Genomic DNA, 22,837 nt, shown 5'->3' with positions numbered 1-22,837 from the left:
CTCTTCTCTTTCAGTTTCAAACCAACAATTTTTCATGCAAAGAATAAGAGCTTTATAATTTTATAAAACTTATCAATCCGTAGGTTTTGCCTATTTGAGTAGTGTTGGTATAGTGTATAAAGAATTACAATAAGCTAATTCTCTCAAGTTGATGTGTTATTATACCAATTAAAACTGATATACTAGCAAAATATTTGATAAAATAAGTGCGTCAAAAATTATGGCAAAATGATTCATGACTTGATATTAAATTAGATTTGGAGATTGAGTAGACAGTGGATAAACACGAATCAGCAGATAGCAAAGAGACCCGAAGCACCACAAAAATCCCTTTAAGGGTACCTTTAATTGGATCAGAAGCTCAAAGTGTTGAACGCCCATCCTATCAACATTTAACACGAATCAAATCAGTCGGTCGATACCCTGGTTAAACCAGGAAATAGGTTGGTGGCATTCATTAATCGGCTAATGCACATTGTGAACAATCATACAATGGTAAAGATTCTTTTAGTGGGTTATCACAAAAATTTTCATGGTAATGAGTCATCGATGTTTATCGTTTACTTTCGATATTTTGCTTCATTTGTATGTATTTTTAAATGTCGTTGTCCATAATCATCGATAAAACCATTACTATTTTAGTCGTTCGTTAATCCAAATCAGTCTAATTGTAAAAATTTCCGATTAAAGCTCTCTAGATATTTGTTATTAATTAACTCTCGCATTATTATTCTTGAGTTGCTCTAAATCTTCTGATCCTTAAGAAGCTCTCGGTATTTTTAATTATGAGGAGAACTGGATGTTTTGCAGTAGTTCTTCATTAGATTGAAATGTTTGTATGCAAGGATGTAACCAGGAATATAGTCTTCCGAGGTATACTGCACAGCGTTGCCTAAATATCGCCATGATACAATACTTTCCTACCAACCATAATGCTATTATGGAGTCACTTTTTAGTGACATATTTTAATCAATATCAGCAATTAAAAACTGCAAATTTGGCGTTTTATGTTTTTGTCTTATCAAGATCTTCAATTTTATAAGCAAATTGTCCTTTAAGATGGCCACGTATGAGCCATTCCTTAGGAGATGAAAGACGTCTTCATAACAACTAAACCCTTTTAAAAATTTTTTATTGACATACACGTGTTTCGGTTATTGACATACACGTGTTTCGGTTATTGACATACACGACATACACGTGTTTCGGTTATTAAACATACACACGTGTTTCGGTTTTTAACCATCTTCATTGTATATTAACCTCTAAATAAATAAATAATAAACAATTAAATATACACATGTGAACCTTTTAAATATATGATAAAGTTTAATGACACAGTTGTAATTTTTGATTAGTAATCTGTATTTAATATTTTAATTTTTTCAAAAATTGGGTTAGTCTTATTTTTCAGATTACTATTTAAAATGTTATGAGGATCTGTATTATAATTTAGATAGATGTGTAATTCTTCTTTTGTGTTCAATTTCTGTCCTTTACTTTCGATATCTAAAATTTCCTTGTTCTTTCCAATATTTGTGTAGTTATGGTCAGTTATTTTTCATTACATTAATATATAATAGATAACCCTATAAGTAGAGTCAATAACATAAGGAAAATCTTATATGGAGCCTCTTTGCACTTAAGTATGAAAATCCTTACATCATGTAAATAATAATCTGGACTTGAACATTGTACATTAATAAATCTGTAGTAACATAACTTGTTATACTCCCTTAGCATATCTTTAAAGTTATGTTACATATGTATGCCAAAGAATACGTGGTATATCTACACAGTGTTATGTCTATATCCTTTGATATATACATCGGTGCTTCGGATTCGATGGTTTTCATGCCAAGATTTCGTTACCGATACATCGAAACACCACTGGTGGAGAGAAATTTTGCCGTCACTCCCCATATTGTGCTTAGAGAGAAGAATCGTGCTAGCGGCGTGGAAGTGGGTGGTGTGGTCACAATAAGCTTTGTTAACGCGGGGAAATATCGAAGTTTTGTGACCGCCCGTATCGGACATCAAGGGGTCGGGGAGGGAGGGACACAGGGACTATCTTGCCTGGACAAAGAGCGACCGTTTAATTCCGCTCGTTCATTTCATTACGGGCGGAGAGAATGAAACAACGTCCCTGGCATATTGTAAATAAACGTTATATCGTCGTCTCTCTGATCCCCGGCCTCCCTGTCCTTTCTCCTCTTTTTATACGCCCGCGTTCGCGACCGCGAAACGCGTTTAAAAATAAGGTCATAAACGAGAATACACACCGACCGGCGCTAGAGATAGCATCACTTTTGATCTTCCTCCCCCGGACCTCGTGGCCACTTGTGGGATGTTTATGGGCGTTGGATTAAAGACGGGTTTAACTAAATCTGTGCTTTTACAACCAGGCTTTTTTGTCTCTGATAAAGTACCACCGCATGCATATTCAGGACAACAATGATACTGCCATATTTCTACTTAAAACGCAGACTTCTGGAAAAGAATATTAAAAATTCAGTTATGCTTCATAGTGCCTAATACCATATTTAACGATTCACTATTGTTTCGGTGCTGTGTTAGTCTCAAGCAATTCAGTATGCGCTGTTAAATATGGTACTTTGGTAATAGTTGTTGTAAAACTTTTAAGCTATTCAGTCGGTGATGTCAAAATTATGACATGGTATTTTGTTTCTCGTAAGCTATTGTGTTGACACTGTAAAATTGGTGGCATGGTATCACTTGCTGCAGTATTTTTACTATCAGTTGTACCTGTCCGCAAAACAGGATTTCGGACATTTTCCATCGTTATAGGTTGTAAAAGGTGCAGCACAACGTTTCGAGGATACAGAAGTATCCCACTGTAGCCTGTGCTTGTGTGATGTGTGATTGTTATCCTCGTACTTGTGATTTGTGCTCGGGACTGTCATCCTGTGCAGTGACAACGCCTGGACTGGACTCCACTTTTCGGTATTTTTGAACCCTTTTCTTTCCCTTCTTTCTGTTCATTATTTTTGTATGTATTAATAACTCCCCCACCTGACGAAGAGGATAGATTCCAATCGTCGAAACGTTGTGTTATACCTTTTATAACCTATAACTATGGCAAATGTCCGAAATCCTGTTATCCTTTCAAACCTTTTATCATCAATAACAAACTTTAAACAAAGAGTATTCAGTTTATTAAGACTAATACTTTCTATATTTCAGAATCCATACTAAATTATTACTTATAGACAAACGTTCCATATAACCAGGTGATTTTCTCTCATTATGACAGCAGTCAGTGTGCGTATGGGTGTCGCAATGGCCCACAATCGCCTACCTACGTGATAGGTTATTGTGTGCGGCCCAGAATGTCTGCAGGTTGGTGGGCGGATGGGAGTAGTCCCTTAGGTGTTAACCGTCCCGAGGACCGTGTTGCGACACCGGCACGGCGCTTCTTGCCCAACTCAACCGTCACACTTCGCCAAGGTCGGCTGTTATCTCGCTCTCCTATCAGGTCACGTTGCAGTGTGGTCAGCAAGGCTGAATGTTGTGTCCAATACTTGTGTCGCAAATCTGCAATCGGCTGGGTTCGGAATGCACGCTAATGTATGATGTGGGTGTACCCAAGTCAACTTTTAATAAAGGAGAGGTAGAATTTTGTATTGGCTAATGGATTTAAGGAGTTATTTAGAGTAGCAAAGATTTGTATCCCTGTGGTTCTTGCTCCTCGTGATACTTTAGGAAGCCATTAGCCACCAATATATTAATTAATACTTGGACTGCCAATGTTATCTTAAGTCTACACCTCATCCATCCATTACACTTACCCCACCCCTTTTCGCCTTTAATGGCATATTTCGGCATGAGGGTCAAGTTGAAATTTGGAATTTTTCAGACTTGTAGCGTATGAAATAAACTGTAAGCTTACGATGAGCATGTGTCACTGATAAGCCCTAGTACACTTTTCAGTCTACGAAGGTATGCACGTACGATTTTCAAAATCCTTGTGAATGTAAAGTACGTTCCTACTACTAAACATTTTTACTCTTTCTAGTAAACCATTTGGGTCCAAGTATGTTCAAGTTTATAGCAGTATAGACTATAGAACCCACGATTTGCAAGCTGATGATATTTTTTTATAAAGTTAGGTTTCATTGCAATTATAGGCAGAGTTGAAACAACGTTATTTTCACAGCATCGTGTACTTCAAGTGTACAAAAAGAACAAAGTTTGATTTCTAACTTGGATTAGTTCGACTCCGGTGCAGGATCAACCGAACAACTTCCATAGACTAACCTCACATTGTGTTACGCTAAAGTGTACTTCATCGTCTCTTATCTTACGCTGGTATTGAACATTGGACACCCTTACTTTACCACGAGGGACTGATTATTTCATCTATCCTTGCATTATTCACATACGTATTTTAATCTCTTTATTTATTTCATTTATTGTTTTTCTCAGGTTAACTTTAACACGATTATCTTAATCTTAAACAAATGTCTCTCAATCAAAAGTGTTCACGTTTTTCACTTAATATTTATGATAAGATGTGTAAATGAGAATTGCATTCCCCACTAACGTAACTTAGATTCAATCACTGTTAATCCAAAGTGGTGCAACAGTGTTTACTGTACTGTAGACTGTATAGTACATCCGATAGTGCGTGATCTGTATCCTGTAGGGAAAAGTTGATCCTTCAGTGACGTCTACAGCAAAGTTCGCAGTTAAGTTAAGTTACGTGGTGACCGAAGCTCTGGTCTGAGTAGTAGAATTAGGTTTAATGAAACGGCAGGACATTTCCATCTCAGTTTTTATGGCCGGAACTAGACGCTTCAGCTAGTGCATGATAACAGAGATTTGACTCATTCAGGAAGCAATTTTATCGCTCAGTAATACGATAAATTAGTCTGTTATCATCCAAGACTTGTACTCCTTCAAATATAATTTACTAACTTAAACAATTGTTCAGTTCCGAAGACTGGAATAATATTAGTGCAGAGGGTTTTAGTCATTGCGTTTTTATCACGACAAACTCACACCGGCCTCTACAGTATGTCTCGATCAATGTTGTAACATTATATTTTCGATTAGCAAGACATTATCAGATTATTTCCACATTTTCTTTGAGGTATTTTCATAATCTAAATTTTACGTAACTTATATTTTACTTATACATTTTTCTGTTGAGGTAAGTGTAACTACGCTAATATGTGTGTGCACAACAGAGCCAGTGTGGTGGCAACTCTGTTACTGAACAATATCCAAGAACTTGAACACCCCAAAACTAAATATGGATTTACATTTCTTTTCACTTTCCATATTGGTTGCTTGATAGTAAAATTTTTTTGGACATAAGTAAGACTGAACATGTTATCTTTGACCTTACTGGGGGGGAATCATTTCAGGATCCCGTACAATTTCATAGAGCACAGTGTAGCGACATGCAATGTTGTAGCTGTACAATCGTTGAGCAGGCGGATACGTACTTGGGAATACATTTGGATTCGCAGTTGTCTTGAAAAAGTAAAATAAATTAGACAAAACATATTTTCAAAAATCTTTATTTTGTGCTTTGATTCACTCAAGCTTTTCGTATGGGATAAGCTGTTGGGGGGGGACATATATCACGAATTTTCAAAAATTAATAGTTCTTGAAAACATTACATAGGATTAATAATGAGTGTGGACACAACTCAGCCTTACATAGAAACTTCAAGTTTAATCGAGAATAATATAAAAGGTTGGTCAAGGTTATCAGACAGTGTTAATATGCCGGCTACCTCCGTTTTATTGTTGTTCTGATAACCAGCTGTTTCCGGTTATGTAAGGGGGAGGGACTGGCGAGTGGTACTGAATGTCTATGATTTGGCTTACATAACTTTCAAATTTTACATTACACTGTTTTGAATTATGTCAATATAAACCACAAGCATCTTAAGAATAAATTTATCAATTGGTGGTTTATCTTGCTATATTTGTAGAATTAGCATAAGCAGGTCTACTAGTACTGTAAATAAATATTTATTATTGTTACTTCGGTGTATGTGTAATATTATTTATATATCTTATTTATTCACTTTATGGCAATGTGAATTTATGTCTAAATTGCCTTTGTATCTATGGAAATTAATTATCTATATAAATCAATTACACACAATATGTGAGTATGTTTGCGTGCATTTCAGTATTGGTATAAAGTATGAGTGTCTGCACATTACATATGGGTAGTGTAACTTCAAACACTTGAAGCCAAAACTCTTAAAATAATACTTATTCATAAAGGTGTATGATAAGAATGTATACAAAGCCACCTTGGCAAAAGCTTACTGCTTTATACGGTTATATAGTGTGTGAATATGATGGCATTGTAGAATAAATGTCAAAATTCTAGAAAAAAATTATGACTTTTGCCTTACGATTTACTTTCTTAAAGTCAATAAATATTTTGATTTCAATGATTTTTTTGCTTAATTAACTCTTCCTAACCGATATAACATCATATTGTCACAATTAGATCTACAGGTAGTGATAGACCATGCCGTAACATAGACTAATGCAGTTGGAGTGAGTACCTAGGTCTTGTGGCTCAGGCAGTCCACATGTTCTGTGCTCAACCATATACATTATCTAATCCCTAGCGGCACAGGCCTCGGGTCAGGTTATGTTGATGGATTATTGTACACCCCCACCCCGCTAGGGTATTGTTTATTGATCAACAGACCTCCGTCGCTTCAGTAACCCCTTTCAATAATATGATTCAACTAGGTATGTCGTGGCTCCGTCAGGAAAGGGAGATCTAGCCAGGATATGTTTACCTCTAGTGCGTAGTACTCTTAGTTTAGTTACCCGAACTAGCTAGGTGTTCAGGGAGTAGGTAACCCGGTGTGAATACAGTGTTCTGTTCTTGTATTGGTTGAGATATTCTCACGATCGTGATCAATATACTATAGTTCAAAGAATTCCCCTCCATAAAGTCCGAATTGTCTAGACTTTTAGAGGTTTTTCAATATGATCTCTCCAACATAACATTTATTGAGAGATCATATTGTGAATCAATACAATCACCGCAGTACGTAAATGGCTAGATGTTTACAAGTCATTGATCCTTTTACCCTTGCCACGTTTTTTGGCCATTGCCCCAAAAATATTTACTATATACGATACCTCTGAAAAATACCACCAAAATTCTAACTTGTTTAAATTGTTTTTGAGTTTGTAGTTTTATTAATTATTAGAAAGACACGTATTTGTTTTTGAGCGATATTTAGTTTATGAGTTTTTTGGCTGACTAAAAGTCACCTACTATTGACAGCTAATAAAAAACTCCTGTCGTCGTACATATATACATGGCGTATACTCAGACGCTGATTCCGATTTTTTTTCTCAAATTTACATGATGTTGAGGTTATGAAGGTTAAGAAATCAGAATTCTACATAGTAACAAGACAATTGCCAGCACATTAATCTCAAATTCGCTCATGACGCGAGTTGTAGTTCAAGAAATTGAGTTTGGATGCATAGCTTTTTTTAAATATTGATTGTTTTGTTTTTGCAGTTGCGATTAGATAAAGTAAACTTTGTTTTGGAGGACACCGAAATAGATATTTATCGAATTTACCGAAATACTCTTTTGGCAGTGAAGTAAAGATAATTTGTTAGGCGTTATCATGGATAGTTTATCTTCGTGTCTGCAGGTGTATTCTGGAAGAGCTTCAGATAAAGTTTGTAAATAATCAGTCGTGACCAGTTATAACCGGTTTGGAGATTATGTTTTAAATTGTTTAGTTATTATTTGTTATATTCGTTGCCACAAACGTATGTGAATTGGGATTTCTACCAGCAAGACCAATCCGTGAAACTTGAAAGTAAAATGTTTCTTTCGAAAGTAATTAATTCATTATGTTGTGAACTATAACTTACGATACGAACGAGTTTGTTTCCTTTAATCACGCTTGAATTTGGAACATAATTTATAAGTTTTTATTTGAACTTGAAATTCATTGAGTTTTTATTAGTAGGTAGTCTTTCGTTAAGGGGTAAGGTTACATACCGTATATACGTTTAAATAATTTGTTAACTCGAAATCTGTTTGAAACCTCACTGCGGCCGAAACTGAGTAAACGTGGGAAAGCTCTGAGACATAATATGTAGTCTACCCTTTTAGCAAATGACGCGTCTGCTGTAATCAACATGTTAAAAGTACATTACAAACTGCAACTAAGTGGTAAATATTAAGCTTATGCTGACTTTCTGTACTGTAATCCTTACAGAGCTGGCTCAGAAGTTGGTGGGAAGTCTAACTTCCCATTGGCCAGTTTCAAACAGTCTTCAGGACTGTTAACTTTACAGAATTTAAAACAGTTAATACGAGTAATAAAATTGTACTGGCATTGATCTGGCGTAATTCTACGTATTTTAACTCGTATAAAGTAGGTATTAAATTTTATCACAAAATACTCATATACTAAGACACTTCATATCTAATATTGAGAAATTAAAAAAAAAATTGCAATTAATCTTCAAAGATTTACAAGTTACAAATAGAATATGCCAGCTTGTAAGAAATCGGTACGCCAGTATTGAACCAATGTCTTCTTTAAACCTGTTTTTACATTTTTACTGTTTCTCTCAGTTGTGTATGGTTTTAGCGTCGCTGCACGTTCTAACTTAAAAACGAATGCGTCTTTCAGTTAACAGCTCGTGAGTTGATAATGTATGTGGCGTAGAGATGTGCAGAAGAATGCATCAATCGCTGAGCATGCGCGTCTAAACCAATGACGTTCCGCCCTCATCTGTTGTTTGTTGCAGCTGTTAGTTCAGTCTGTACTATCCGCTCTGAAAACATTCAGTTTAGTTTTCCAAGCAGTAGTATAAATCGGTTCCAGAGCACCGTAAAATTCCTGCAATCGGAAAAATACTAAAGGTTTTTATTCCGACATTTCCTTCTTAAAACAGTATCGTTGTGTCTGTCTGTCTGTGTAATTACACTGATAGAAAAGTCCTATATACTTGGATACATATGTTTCTCTTAATTCAAAGGAAAATCTCTATTGATTTTAGGACCAAAAAATTAAAATTATGGTAATAATAAAGTTTATAATTTGTATATTGGTCTAACCACGATGGCAACGAGAAAACCGTGGAATACTAGACAAATTTATAAATAAACTTAGTATACTGTAAAAGTTGTTCATGTGAAGTGTTTCAGTCAGTCGTCTAACGTAATGAAGTTACATTGTTGTGTTATTTGTTTTCGTGAAAAAATAAAATTACAATACCTGCAATGTCTTCATAGCAAGTGAAAAGGAATAAAATTGATAGATTGAAGACAATGTATTATAAGATTCAAAAGGAACCATTTTAAGCTATTAATCATCAATTTCGAAGTCTTTATTACATTCAGTCAGGGCTCTCGACACTATGGTTATCTGTTAATGTATGTATTTTTCAAAATACTGCGATAAGGATTTACAATCCTATTCCCTTACTTACTCTACTCAACTTACTGCTTACTGCATTTAAAAACAGATTTTTACAACTTTAACCCCATGCAAGGTGTATGAATAATCCAAATGTGTGGTGTTGTACAGTTTATAACTATTTAAATAATACTAAGTTTTAGTTTTAAGATTTCTAGAACAGGGTTTTCATCGTAAATTATAAACTTAATTGAACTGTTGTACACAGATCGTAGTGAAATTTGAATTAAGCCATTTATATAATTTTTTATTTAAATTTTATATTTCAGGAGATAGAAAAGGATCACAATATTATCTTTGGAGGATATGTTGTATTAATGTGCTGCAATACAAGAACCAGACAGAACTTCTAGGTTCTTGCAAAATTATTCTGGTGTAAAGGTAGACTTGGTCATCAATACTGATTCGGTTCTCCCAATGCGGTGAGAAAAAACGCCATCACTTTCACCTTAAATATTCTACTTCCTGTACACTAAAAGCGTGCGGGGGTTGGTGTCACAGTACCTCGCCGGGTGGAGTCAGTTGTCTATGAAACCGCACTTTCCCCGATACCGCAAACTCGACTTGTCGAGGACAGTGAAAGTGATCCCCTCCCACGACCTGTGATCGCCTTCCAGGAATTTGGCCAGTGCTAGTCGATATTTATCACCCGCCAAATCACGCCATTGGGGTAATTGGGATCTAATGGCAGCGTCGCGACGTTCAAATCCAAATATCCAACTTGAGAGATTGTTGATCTACATTATTTGGCGAATGGTAGTCGATATTTATCATCCGCCAAATCACGCCATTAGGCTGATTGGGATTTAATGGGAGCGTCGCGACGCGTCGTATCTTTCAAATCCGAATATCCAACTTGAGAGATTGTTGATTTACATTATTTGGCGAATAGTACTCGATATTAAAAACCCGCCAAATTACACCATTGGGCTAATTGAAATCTAATGGCAGCGTCGTCACGTGTCGTATTGTGCGAATCCAAATATCCAACTTGAGAGATTGTTGATTTTCATTATTTGGCGAATAGTAGTCGATATTAAAAACCCGCCAAATTACACCATTGGCCTAATTGAGATCTAATGGCAGCGTCGCGACGTTCAAATCCAAATATACAACTTAAGAGATTGTTGATTTTCATTATTTGGCAAATAGTAGTCGATATTAAAAACCCGCCTAATTACACCATTGGCCTAATTGAAATCTAATGGCAGCGTTGTCACGCGTCGTATCATTCAAATCCAAATATCCAACTTGAGAGATTCTTGATTTACATTATTTTGTGAATGGTAGTCGATATTAAACAGCCGCCAAATTACTCCATTGGGCTAATTGGGATCTAATGGCAGCGTCGCGTCGTTCAAATGCAAATATCCAAATTTAGGGATGATTTATTTACATTATTTGGCACCGTCGCTTATTTATTTTTAATCACCACTTACCAACAATTAAGCTCGAAGATGAAAAATTCTTGGAACTTAATTCTCTCCTCATTAATTTGCTGAAAGTTTTAATTGATTTCGGCAATAGTCGTACGTCCCGCTCTATTATTTAAAAACAAATACATTGTTAATGGAATAATTATTATAAGTTACAATAATAATTAACTAAACATATTTGAGTTACACTTAACCTTATAGGATCTATCCGCACGAGGTAACAAATTCGTAATTATATACCATTTATTATAATTTATATAAGATTAATTTATTTTTTATGTAAAATTTTAATTTGAATTATACAAAAACTGTAAAAAAATAGTCCGCGGATCATCATGATACTCCAATGAGTCAAAATAAAAATGTTACATAATATCATTACAAAAGAAGAAATCACATCTTGCATTTCTTATTACAAATGATATTATTGATTCTATTACTAAGTTGTCAAGTCAAAACATTGTTCTTTTGGTTTTGGTTTTAGAAAGTATTGAATGAAAGATTGTCATTGCCATAGAAGATTGTTTTTTTCCGTACTTTAATATTATTAGAGGCTCCATGTGGAGTAGAACAAACAATTAAATAACTCATTTTTATGATTTGAAATACCAATGTAACTGAATGTTATTTTATATGCATTAATATTTGTGTAATACATTTTATTTAGTACATTTGATTATAAGAAATAAACATGGCCGCAGTTTGTTGTAAAAAATTATACAGAATTGCAGACTTAATTTTTTAAGTACGCTTCATACATTACTAACTGTCAAAATAATTAACGGGAATGATCAACTAAACTCCAAAGATTATTCAAACGTTTTTAGTTAATGCAGTATTACATTTATAAATGCTTAATTATGCAAAAAAAGGCCAATCTTGACTCTTGATTTAGGTATCAAAATAGCATACTAAATTTTACTATTTCTCTATAACTTCGAATTAAAAATTAAAAACAAATTTGAACGTAGAGTATTAATAATATATTCTAATCTACTTAATCAGCTTTATACAAATAAGCTCAGGATTATTTGCAAAACAAAAAACAAAATGTCCAGTTAAGTTAGTAAATTAGTACGACCATAAGTTTTAATTACTGTAATAAAAACTCATTATTCACTGCTGTAATCAAAATGTATCAATTCACTTAAAATATTTATTTTTTATTTTTGGGTTTTGTCCTGCACATAAACAAACTGGGGACGTTCAGGCGTCTCTTAATTATCCCTTAATTGGCAATTGAGTTTCCAATCTGTATGGAAACGAGACGTCCCATACCTGCGCTGCGCTGCTCCGGTCCATATTTTTAACGGCCATATTTTTCTACACCAATAATTTTTACCAACCCTTTCCACGAATACTGAAAAAGTGTTTCAAGTATTTAAAATTACAAATTGAATTCATACTGTAGGCACCCATTAGTACCCCCACACCTATCGTTGTAAATTTACTTGCTCAGTTCTGAAAATTTTAGTATGTGTAATGAATTTAATTAAATTATTCTCGTATTGTTTTACCTGTAATTATTAGTAAGGTGTTTATTCACAAACAGGTCACAATTAATTATCCACAGTTAATTTTGCATTTGCCCATAACTTTGTGCTTGGAAGCTAAGAGGAATACATTATAAGTAACCTTTTTATGATTTTAATAAATTAAAATTTTGTTACAGGTACTGAAAACAGGATACAGCAGCTTCAGAATTACCGTAAGTGTTTCATTCGACTATTCATTAAACCTTTTACAACTGGGTTACTGAAGCGTATGGGTGTAGTTTGGTTCAAATGTATTAATGTATGTCGTGAACTTTACAGGTGAACTTTAGTTAAATTGAGTTTGTAAAGTTTTCAGCACATTTTCATGCAATTAATGTTCGTTTGAGAGACATCTAGCGTGTGGGTACCACAAATTATGATAAGTAATATTTAGATTTAACACAATAAATATTTAAAAATAGACGTTTTCTTAGTGACGTTACATAGGCGTATTAACCTAATTTATTATCGTTATTAAATTATTATCTCGATGCTGTGATAAAAAAAAGTTACTAAACTTACAAACTTTTGCATTGTGTATGGACATTTTTTAATTTGTAGATCTTAGTTATCGGCCAAAACGTGATATTATCATCACACCTCCATACCATTTCTATGCCCTTTGAGTGTAATACCTCTGCGATATTCCTCACGCGAGATTCAGCTTCTGAATTAGGAAATGTGTGGGACTCAATAGACTCTCCTGTCCATTCAGTTCGGTCGTGATCCCGTCAGTTGGATATCGGTGTAGACACACTTCCGGTAGAGACCGCGGGCCGTCACGTGACCAGGACCAGGACCGGAAGTGGCCTCTGTCACGATCGCGCGATCTTCATCAGTCCAGGAAACCACTTTCTGGCAACCGACAGATTGATATTTGCTGTCTTACAATATTTTGTATTATTAGAGTGAAGGGCGAAAACGGCAATTTGAGAACAATTATTATTGTGATTTCAAACAGTTTTATTATTCTACGACAACTTTTCGTCAATCCATCGAGATATCACTGTTATGTAGCACATTTTGTACAATCTTACACCTAAATCAGGTGGCAAATTAAAATTCCTGTTGCGGGCGGAGGCAGAACAATTTCTCGTCCACCGGTTCACTCAGACCGCACTGGTACCCAGTTTCCACTTCTCACATTGTAACCGGTTACTGCTGTCGTTTTGAGACGTTTTATTCGCTTTCACCGAAATTCGTTGATTAATTATTAATCCATCCCGACGTAGTGCTTTCGTCGTGTGCTTGCAAAATTATTAGACCATATCATTAATCGTTCTGACAGTGTAAGATGGTTCGGTCGAGAATTTATATTATTCCATTGTATTATTTCATCTGCATAATAAATTTGTATCGACAGCCAATTGTTTTAATACACTGATAAATCGATAGAAGAACCCGATGTAACGTAACGAAAGCTTAACCGCTCATACGGACAGACAGGTACTTGCGGGCAGATAGGTTACTTATTGGACAGACAGGTACTTGCGGGCAGACAGGTTACTTACGGACAGACAGGTTACTTACGGACAGACAGGTTACTTACGGACAGACAGGTTACTTACGGACAGACAGGTTACTTACGGACAGACAGGTTACTTACGGACAGACAGGTACTTACGGACAGACAGGTACTTGCGGACAGACAAATACTTACGGACAGACAGGTACTTACGGACAGACAAATACGGACAGACAGGTACTTACGGACAGGCTGCCCTATGACCTTTTAACCTAAACACCAATAGAGTTCCTCCTTGGAACAAAGGGGAACCTATGTACCAAGTTTCAAGTCTCTAGTGCCTTTCTATTAAGAAAGAGTTATCGCACAAACGGACAGATTGACGGACAATGACACGATTTAAAGGAGCCCTTTGGGTTCTTAATAATTTAATTGACCTAACGTCATAAATGGCAAGGATGCGGGAGGAGAAAATGCAGTGTTTATTATCCTCAATTCAATTCAATTACTACAATTTATTTCACGAATCGATATGTCTCGTATATCTCAACCGTCAATATTTTATATAGATCATACAATAATATAGGCTACATTGTAGAAAACATAAAAGAGGCGTATTGAAATTTACATTGAATCTACATTATGAGAAATTTATCTTTGTCATTACCTTTTTAACGATTCATTTTTACAGTAATACTTGTTTTTGTCAAAAATGTATTTAAAACATTACTATTTTTTAGCTAATTGAGTTTTAGAACGTTTTACATCTAAATGAGGTTTGTTGTTGTATCCGGCCGCGCAATAAGAGACAGATTGTAGTGAAACATATTGCATAGATAACAGAACTAACCTTTTACAGCCGTGGACCAACAACAGTGATGTTTACACTTGCCAATTTCCCGCCAAATTACCACCACCGGTGTCAAGGAGACTTTCATAACCTCACTCTTTCCCGCGAGAGAATGAATTAAATGTAATCCTGTCATTTCGTCGTTATTAAGTCTTGGACGGAATTTCTATTAAATTCTAGAAAGTCGCAGTTATTACCAGGCTCTATATTAAATTAATTACTTTTTGGTATAAACATTCTCCCTAAATCCTTTGTACATTAAGAGATGGAAACGTTTAATGAAGGTGGGATTAAGTAATGTTAGATTTCTTACATTCGTTTGATATCAATTTGAATGTATAACATTTATCCAGGTAAACCAATTGTATTGCTAAAGTAGCAACAGACTTATTTGTCAAATTACTAATTATTCTTAAGTATAGAACTAAATTGAACTAAACATAACGTAGCTATATGATGGGATTGATTCAACTTGAATGTTCAGTTTAGCCCCATTTCATCTTCCGCTTAATCGAACTGTTAAAATAAAGAAAACTGTAAATATAAATAAAAACGTAAACAAGAAACTGTACAGATTATTGGTTAGTAAACAGGAGGGTGGGAAGGACTTGAAAACCGATTCTGAACAAGTGGCCCGGGTAGCCGAGTCGCTCTTCTATAAAACTGTCTCTCCGAGGAGGTCAGCTTTTATCATTGTTTGCCATTTATCATTGATCCCCTTCCTACAGTTATCGTTAATTGTTATATACACTTTTTGTACAACTACATGGTTGGATTGCGTATAAAATATAAGATTTCATGTTCCAGTATTCATCTTACCTTAGCTTCCTTATCTCGACAAAACTTAACTGTGATGTATTATCTGTCTGAAAAGTTTGAAGTGCTGTATATAATAAAACTGCTATTATACCACGAAGGCCAAATAATAGGGGTTAGGTTTTGTTTAAAATCAATTAAAAGTTGCACATTTAATGTGACACACCAACTTAACTGTAGAAATGTGTTAGTAAAACCAACGTTAAAATTTATAAAATAAAATTGTGAACCAACCACTGTAAAATAATAAGTTGTTTAAATTAATTCTATAGCTTTCTTTGTAAAATCACTGCTATGTAAGTTTAAAAAATTAACTTATTTTTAAAATTAAGTCTTTTAATAATTGCTGTGGGAAGTAAAGACTTCAAGAAGGCACATTAAATTATATATACATTATATGTCTTTTCCAGGGACTTTATATTTATCATGTTCACTGCAGCAGACTCCATTGTACGTACTGAATCGTGACTCTACTCAAACTCATTCATTATAAAGCCGTAGTGAAAGTGTTAAGAAGTACTATAATAAAACATTGGTGAAAAATGTTACGCATTTTGTCTCTACACTTATATCAGTACGTCTATATATAATTAACTTGCTTTTTACGTTAAAATTTAAAAAAAAATACTAGGTTTAGTATTTGGCTATAGTACCATATTTGCTTACGTCTGATGTAGTATTTTGCTGTAGTACCAGATTTTCTTACTACAGTCTGGTGTAGTATTTTGCTGTAATACCAGATTTTCTTACGTCTGGTGTAGTATTTTGCTGTAGTACCAGATTTTCTTACTAAAGTCTGGTGTAGTATTTTGCTATAGTACCAGATTTTCTTACGTCTGGTGTAGTATTTTGCTGTAATACCAGATTTTCTTACGTCTGGTGTAGTATTTTGCTGTAATACCAGATTTTCTTACGTCTGGTGTAGTATTTTGCTGTAATACCAGATTTTCTTACGTCTGGTGTAGTATTTTCCTGCAGTACCAAACTCATGTATGCAGCTCGGTGCATCTGCCAGTGTTTGGGGTCAATCGAGAAGGGGAGTGTCTGTTATCACTCGTTATCAGCGTCTGGTGGTGATAGCGCTCGGAGACTACACCCCTCCTCGGCTCGTATAACACGTAGACATATGCTACTGTCTGGTTAGTGTTGATATATTGTCACGAGGTACATATGTGGAGACAGACATTTGAATTTGTCACACCAGAGTTTGACTTGCGTCTAACACTATTGCGCTTTTATTTTCAAAATGTTATAGATTATGTTCCATTTTAAAGATGTAATTAATAGAATCCAAACGCGATTTAGATTTTTTGTTTTAGTAGTTTATTTATAAAGGTTATTTAAAAAAATTAAAATAAATCATTTTTTTAATGACACACTAAAACCCCCACCCCCTGGTGTGTTAATAGTGCTTAAATCAGTATCAGCTATCGACATTGGTTGAAAAATACCGGGAAGTCGCGATTTTTAATTTTTGCATTATCCTATTAAATTTCATGCCTTAAGCAAATTTAGAAGTACCCAAGATTGCATGTCAGCGACTATGTCTAGGCTCATTTAAGATATTGATATAAAACGTAACGTATTCGGTGTTTGGTGGGAGTCTATTCGTTGTTTTATCAAATGATCACTTCTGAAAGTCCCCTTTATCACTATACCGCAACCGCAATTCCGTAACCTCCGACGATTAAATTCAACAGAGGGCAAACGATTCAGGAGCTATCATTGATGGCGTTTTGCCAAAGAGTTTTAAAATGAAATAACTGTTAATTTTTAAAAAGCGTTGCCTCTGCGCTTTTATAGCGATGGCGACGCGACGCAACGAGAGAACAAAGCTGTGGACGTGATTCAATCTGTGACGTCACACAGACATTCCATTACGTCACGTCACATCACGTGATCACGTCGGAGAGTTGACAGTCGACGGCAATATCGTTGCCCTTTGATGGGTTCTCCACCCCCTCCACTATCAGGATTGGCGATCAGTTTTATTGATGAGTGGATATCCAAAAGATTCCCATTGTAACTCGCTATCACAGGAAACGTGTTAATAAATACGAGATAAAAGAAAGTTTTAAAAGAGATGGTAGATGTCTGGATTTCTACTAAGCCTCTTCTGATTATCGTAGTTACTTGTTTGTCGGTATTCATTGCTTCTCGATGCTCAGTCTCTTCGTTTATACGTAAACAGCCAACATTGAATTTTGTGGTGCATATGTCCTCTTCGTACGCTTAAATCAGATGCATGGGTGCCGGAGGGTCAGAAAAGGTCACTAAGGATCTTATAGAACCGTTACATTACCATATCATATAACATCCTAACAAGTAACTTTTCAATTTTCTTATTTAGAACATGGTTATTTTGATATTATCACCATGAATAAATTAGAAAAAGGATCTGATCAAATGTTAACACTCTTAAATATCCGCCGTTTTATTTTGCCCCAAATATTATTAATTAACTTTCTGTCTTCATATTTAAACATACCGTAGTTATAAACATATAAGACTCTGGTCGAGGATTACCCTATTGCAGTTTAGAGGGGATATTTGAAAATTATGAATATCAATATAATTCCTGAATAAAAATTAATTTATTTTTAAATTTTACATTGTAATTGGATTATTACTATGTTTATATGGCTGCACTCTAGGGTCAAGCGCTTAACATAACGTTTTTATCACAATAAATACTCGTATTTGTGAAATGCCATTGTACAGTATTATTCGTACTGCAAAAAGCAGAAACATAATTTTTTACATGCATTTCAACACACGGGATCGAATGTAAAACGAACAACGTAATTTCAGAGTGTGATTGCAATCTTGATTTATAAATCAGCCCGATCACTCCTTTACTGTGCCAAAAGGAAACTCCGGTCGTTACGCGGGCTTTTTGCACGAATCTGCTATGTGCCTGAAAGCGTGACGTGATATGTGTTAAGTTTGAACGCGGAGCTCGACGCGGCGCCGCATGTATATGTATGAGAGTGCAGTGCACATACTGATGAGCCTGCATATGTGTACAAGTTCGGGTAACTCTTGTTCATTACCATCATCACTCCGGCCAGTAGAGAAACATTTCACGGACTATTCAACATTGCTTGTCGGTTGATTTGTCAATTATTGTTCGTATATTTTATGAAAAACCGTGTGTTTAACGCGATAAAAATTCTGTATCTTAGAACAAGAGATTCAGGAAAAAATCTCACTGTACTTATTGCGGAAAGCGAAATATCCATAGAGTAACAGGATACTCAGGTTTTTTAAAAGGCAGACTTCTGCTGCGATTACTTGGCACAGCAAACTAGATGTGGGATTTGGGCCGGGCACTATATTAGTTATGCTTATCCATACAGCAACAGGATACTCAGGTTTGTTAAAGGTAAGATGCGGCAGACTTCTGCTGCGATTCCTTGGCACAGCAAACTAGATGTGGGATCTGGGTCGGGTACTATCTTAGCCATGCCTATCCATACAGCAACAGGATACTCAGGTTTGTTAAAGGTAAGATGCGGCAGACTTCTGCTGCGATTCCTTGGCACAGCAAACTAGATGTGGGATCTTGTGTCGGGTACTATATTAGCCATGCCTATCCATACAGCAACAGGATACTCAGGTTTGTTAAAGGTAAGATGCGGCAGACTTCTGCTGCGATTCCTTGGCACAGCAAACTAGATGTGGGATCTGGGTCGGGTACTATCTTAGCCATGCCTATCCATACAGCAACAGGATACTCAGGTTTGTTAAAGGTAAGATGCGGCAGACTTCTGCTGCGATTCCTTGGCACAGCAAACTAGATGTGGGATCTGGGTCGGGTACTATCTTAGCCATGCCTATCCATACAGCAACAGGATACTCAGGTTTGTTAAAGGTAAGATGCGGCAGACTTCTGCTGCGATTCCTTGGCACAGCAAACTAGATGTGGGATCTGGGTCGGGTACTATCTTAGCCATGCCTATCCATACAGCAACAGGATACTCAGGTTTGTTAAAGGTAAGATGCGGCAGACTTCTGCTGCGATTCCTTGGCACAGCAAACTAGATGTGGGATCTGGGTCGGGTACTATCTTAGCCATGCCTATCCATACAGCAACAGGATACTCAGGTTTGTTAAAGGTAAGATGCGGCAGACTTCTGCTGCGATTCCTTGGCACAGCAAACTAGATGTGGGATCTGGGTCGGGTACTATCTTAGCCATGCCTATCCATACATCAACAGGATACTCAGATTTGTTAAAGGTAAGATGCGGCAGACTTCTGCTGCGATTCCTTGGCACAGCAAACTAGATGTGGGATCTGGGTCGGGTACTATCTTAGCCATGCCTATCCATACATCAACAGGATACTCAGGTTTGTTAAAGGTAAGATGCGGCAGACTTCTGCTGCGATTCCTTGGCACAGCAAACTAGATGTGGGATCTGGGTCGGGTACTATCTTAGCCATGCCTATCCATACAGCAACAGGATACTCAGGTTTGTTAAAGGTAAGATGCGGCAGACTTCTGCTGCGATTCCTTGGCACAGCAAACTAGATGTGGGATCTGGGTCGGGTACTATCTTAGCCATGCCTATCCATACATCAACAGGATACTCAGGTTTGTTAAAGGTAAGGTGCGGCAGACTTCTGCTGCGATTCCTTGGCACAGCAAACTAGATGTGGGATCTGGGTCGGGTACTATCTTAGCCATGCCTATCCATACATCAACAGGATACTCAGGTTTGTTAAAGGTAAGGTGCGGCAGACTTCTGCTGCGATTCCTTGGCACAGCAAACTAGATGTGGGATCTGGGTCGGGTACTATCTTAGCCATGCCTATCCATACATCAACAGGATACTCAGGTTTGTTAAAGGTAAGATGCGGCAGACTTCTGCTGCGATTCCTTGGCACAGCAAACTAGATGTGGGATCTGGGTCGGGTACTATCTTAGCCATGCCTATCCATACATCAACAGGATACTCAGGTTTGTTAAAGGTAAGGTGCGGCAGACTTCTGCTGCGATTCCTTGGCACAGCAAACTAGATGTGGGATCTGGGTCGGGTACTATCTTAGCCATGCCTATCCATACATCAACAGGATACTCAGGTTTGTTAAAGGTAAGGTGCGGCAGACTTCTGCTGCGATTCCTTGGCACAGCAAACTAGAAGTGGGATTTGGTCAGGGCACTATATTAGCTATGCCAGTTGATGTGGGTAGCCTTCTCTGTTTCAACGTGTATCTGTCAAGCGGGCAGGGGATGGTACTCTCTCCCCACCCACTCCAAAGATAATATTCCAAATTAAACTGGACCAATTGATCAAGTTACCTTTACCCCCAATATATTGACATTCGTGGTTAGAGTGATGTGCCGCTCCTGGACATTGGATTGCCCAGATCCAGACAGATATTTGGATTTTTTTATGTTGTTTGCGTTAGGTTGTGTGTGTGTGTGTGTGCGAGTTATCATCGAACCTTGCTGTAATGTCTTTGGAAAATTATATATTTTAACCTGGTATTTTTTTTTTTCAATTTAAATATGTAAAGATTATAACATTTAACATTGTACTTATGGATAATCACGTTCGTAACGAGATAAACTGAGAATAAACAAATAAGTATACTTGCCTTAATCATAACATATTTCAGTAAGATTAAGCACATGTAATTGCAATGTGGAATTTTTTCAATAAAACGTTAATACCCTAAATTTGATTGAAACCTGTGATGTCGACTCCCTAAAAAGGTAGATCAACAGAGTTCCATGCGTATTGATTCAAACTCTAGAATAATATATCAAGTGCCAGAAATTAAATTGAGTTGTCAGTTGTCAAGAAAACATTCAATTTACTACAAGAAAATCTAGTGATGTAATACATTTATCCTATTAAAACTATTGTTTTCGTAAATTTGGCATACTATTATAAGTATTAGGATAATTTTGGAAAATGGTTTGGAAATGCATTTGAACTATTTTCACTAAAGGGCGATTTCCAGGTGTAGGTCGACGAGTCAGATACTAATTATTAAACTGAAAAGTATTCTAGAATCGTCTACTTCATTTATGGCCTGAACGATAAACGATTACGTAAAGTATTAAGTGCACTCTCGATACCGTTATTCTTGCGACTGAAGCAATAATAAATATGTGCTCTTCTCGAATGCAACACAAGTGCTGGTGACGCAGCGAGATAACACATCATATCAGCTGGTGGCAAACTGACACGGGCTGAAGTTTCATCATTTCAACAAACACAAGTTGTGTGCTTTAGTCATTCGTTCTGAACAACGCAACAGTTCTTATTGGCCCAGCGTTAGCGAAGTTTTATCACTTTAGAGCTGGACAAACGTAATTTTTCTGTCTGTATACCCCCCTCCCATTGATAGCTCGAGAACGAATTGGCCTATAAGCTGTGAAGATTTCACGAAGATTTCTACATATGAACACTGTGTCCGATCATGCTGCACGTCACTCCATGACATTTGGCTGACCATTAGTGAAAATATTTACATTGATAAATAAATATATTGGTCTTATGTGTAACTGTAATGGTATGAGATTACTTTGTTTGGTTTGTCGTTAAGACTTTCGTTAAACGTTCTGTCAGGTCTTTCGGTATTCTGTTACACCAGTTTATTTGTATATAGACAAGACAGAGTTCGATGATGGTCAATGGCCTTCCATGGGGATTGACTGAGTGGAATCCTAAGAACAAAAAAGCCTATACCTCAGGGTGGTACATCTAGACGATTACACTATACACGTGACATTTGGAACACCCTTCTTAGTTATCACTAAGGGTTATGGCCAAATTCCTCTCGGCCTGTTGCCTACTTGCTTACGTTTCTTGCAGGATCTCATAAATAAATTGAGCTATGGACTTGAACATTTGCACATAATTTCATTTCTAAGTGGGCAATATTACGTTTTATGATATTCTTCTATGGGATTTCGCTGAGTGTTTCAGTAGCCTTACTAACCGCAAGATATTTCAAGAAATATTTCATCTGTTGATCTTTACTTTTGCATGATGCTTTGTTTCAACGTAAACAAGGATGATTTCTTTATGATGCATAGACAAGAATGGTACACATTGCTCATGTGATTAGGCTGAGCTTCATTGGAATGAGCTTCTGTAAAATTTTACCATCACCAGACAATAGGAGTTTCCAGGTTTCAAAAGTATTATCAACTAATACATACTGTGTGGTGTTTTGTTTCAGAGAAAAACACGCACTTTAAACAGAAAAGAGAGAGAGATTCGACCATAACTATAACTAGATGTGAATTTTTGA

General features: G+C 36.2%; 1 protein-coding gene across 3 annotated transcripts in view; it reads left to right on the top strand.

Moving 5' to 3' along the window:
• LOC124352805 (translational regulator orb2) overlaps nt 1-22,837 on the top strand; it is a 902,153-nt gene that overhangs the window by 703,419 nt on the left and 175,897 nt on the right. For 2 of the 3 annotated variants that reach the window (XM_046802484.1, XM_046802486.1), the window contains one exon: nt 12,574-12,609. The exons of the other annotated variant lie outside the window; for it this stretch is intronic. In XM_046802484.1, coding sequence (XP_046658440.1) covers nt 12,574-12,609 — 36 coding nt within the window. The remainder of the gene's footprint in view (nt 1-12,573; nt 12,610-22,837) is intronic. 3 annotated transcript variants of the gene reach the window in all.

The sequence above is a fragment of the Homalodisca vitripennis genome, chromosome 1, assembly GCF_021130785.1.
Source record: "Homalodisca vitripennis isolate AUS2020 chromosome 1, UT_GWSS_2.1, whole genome shotgun sequence".
NCBI lineage: Eukaryota > Metazoa > Arthropoda > Insecta > Hemiptera > Cicadellidae > Homalodisca > Homalodisca vitripennis.
Note: the sequence above shows the minus strand (reverse complement) of the source record. Positions and strands in the feature narration are given on the sequence as shown.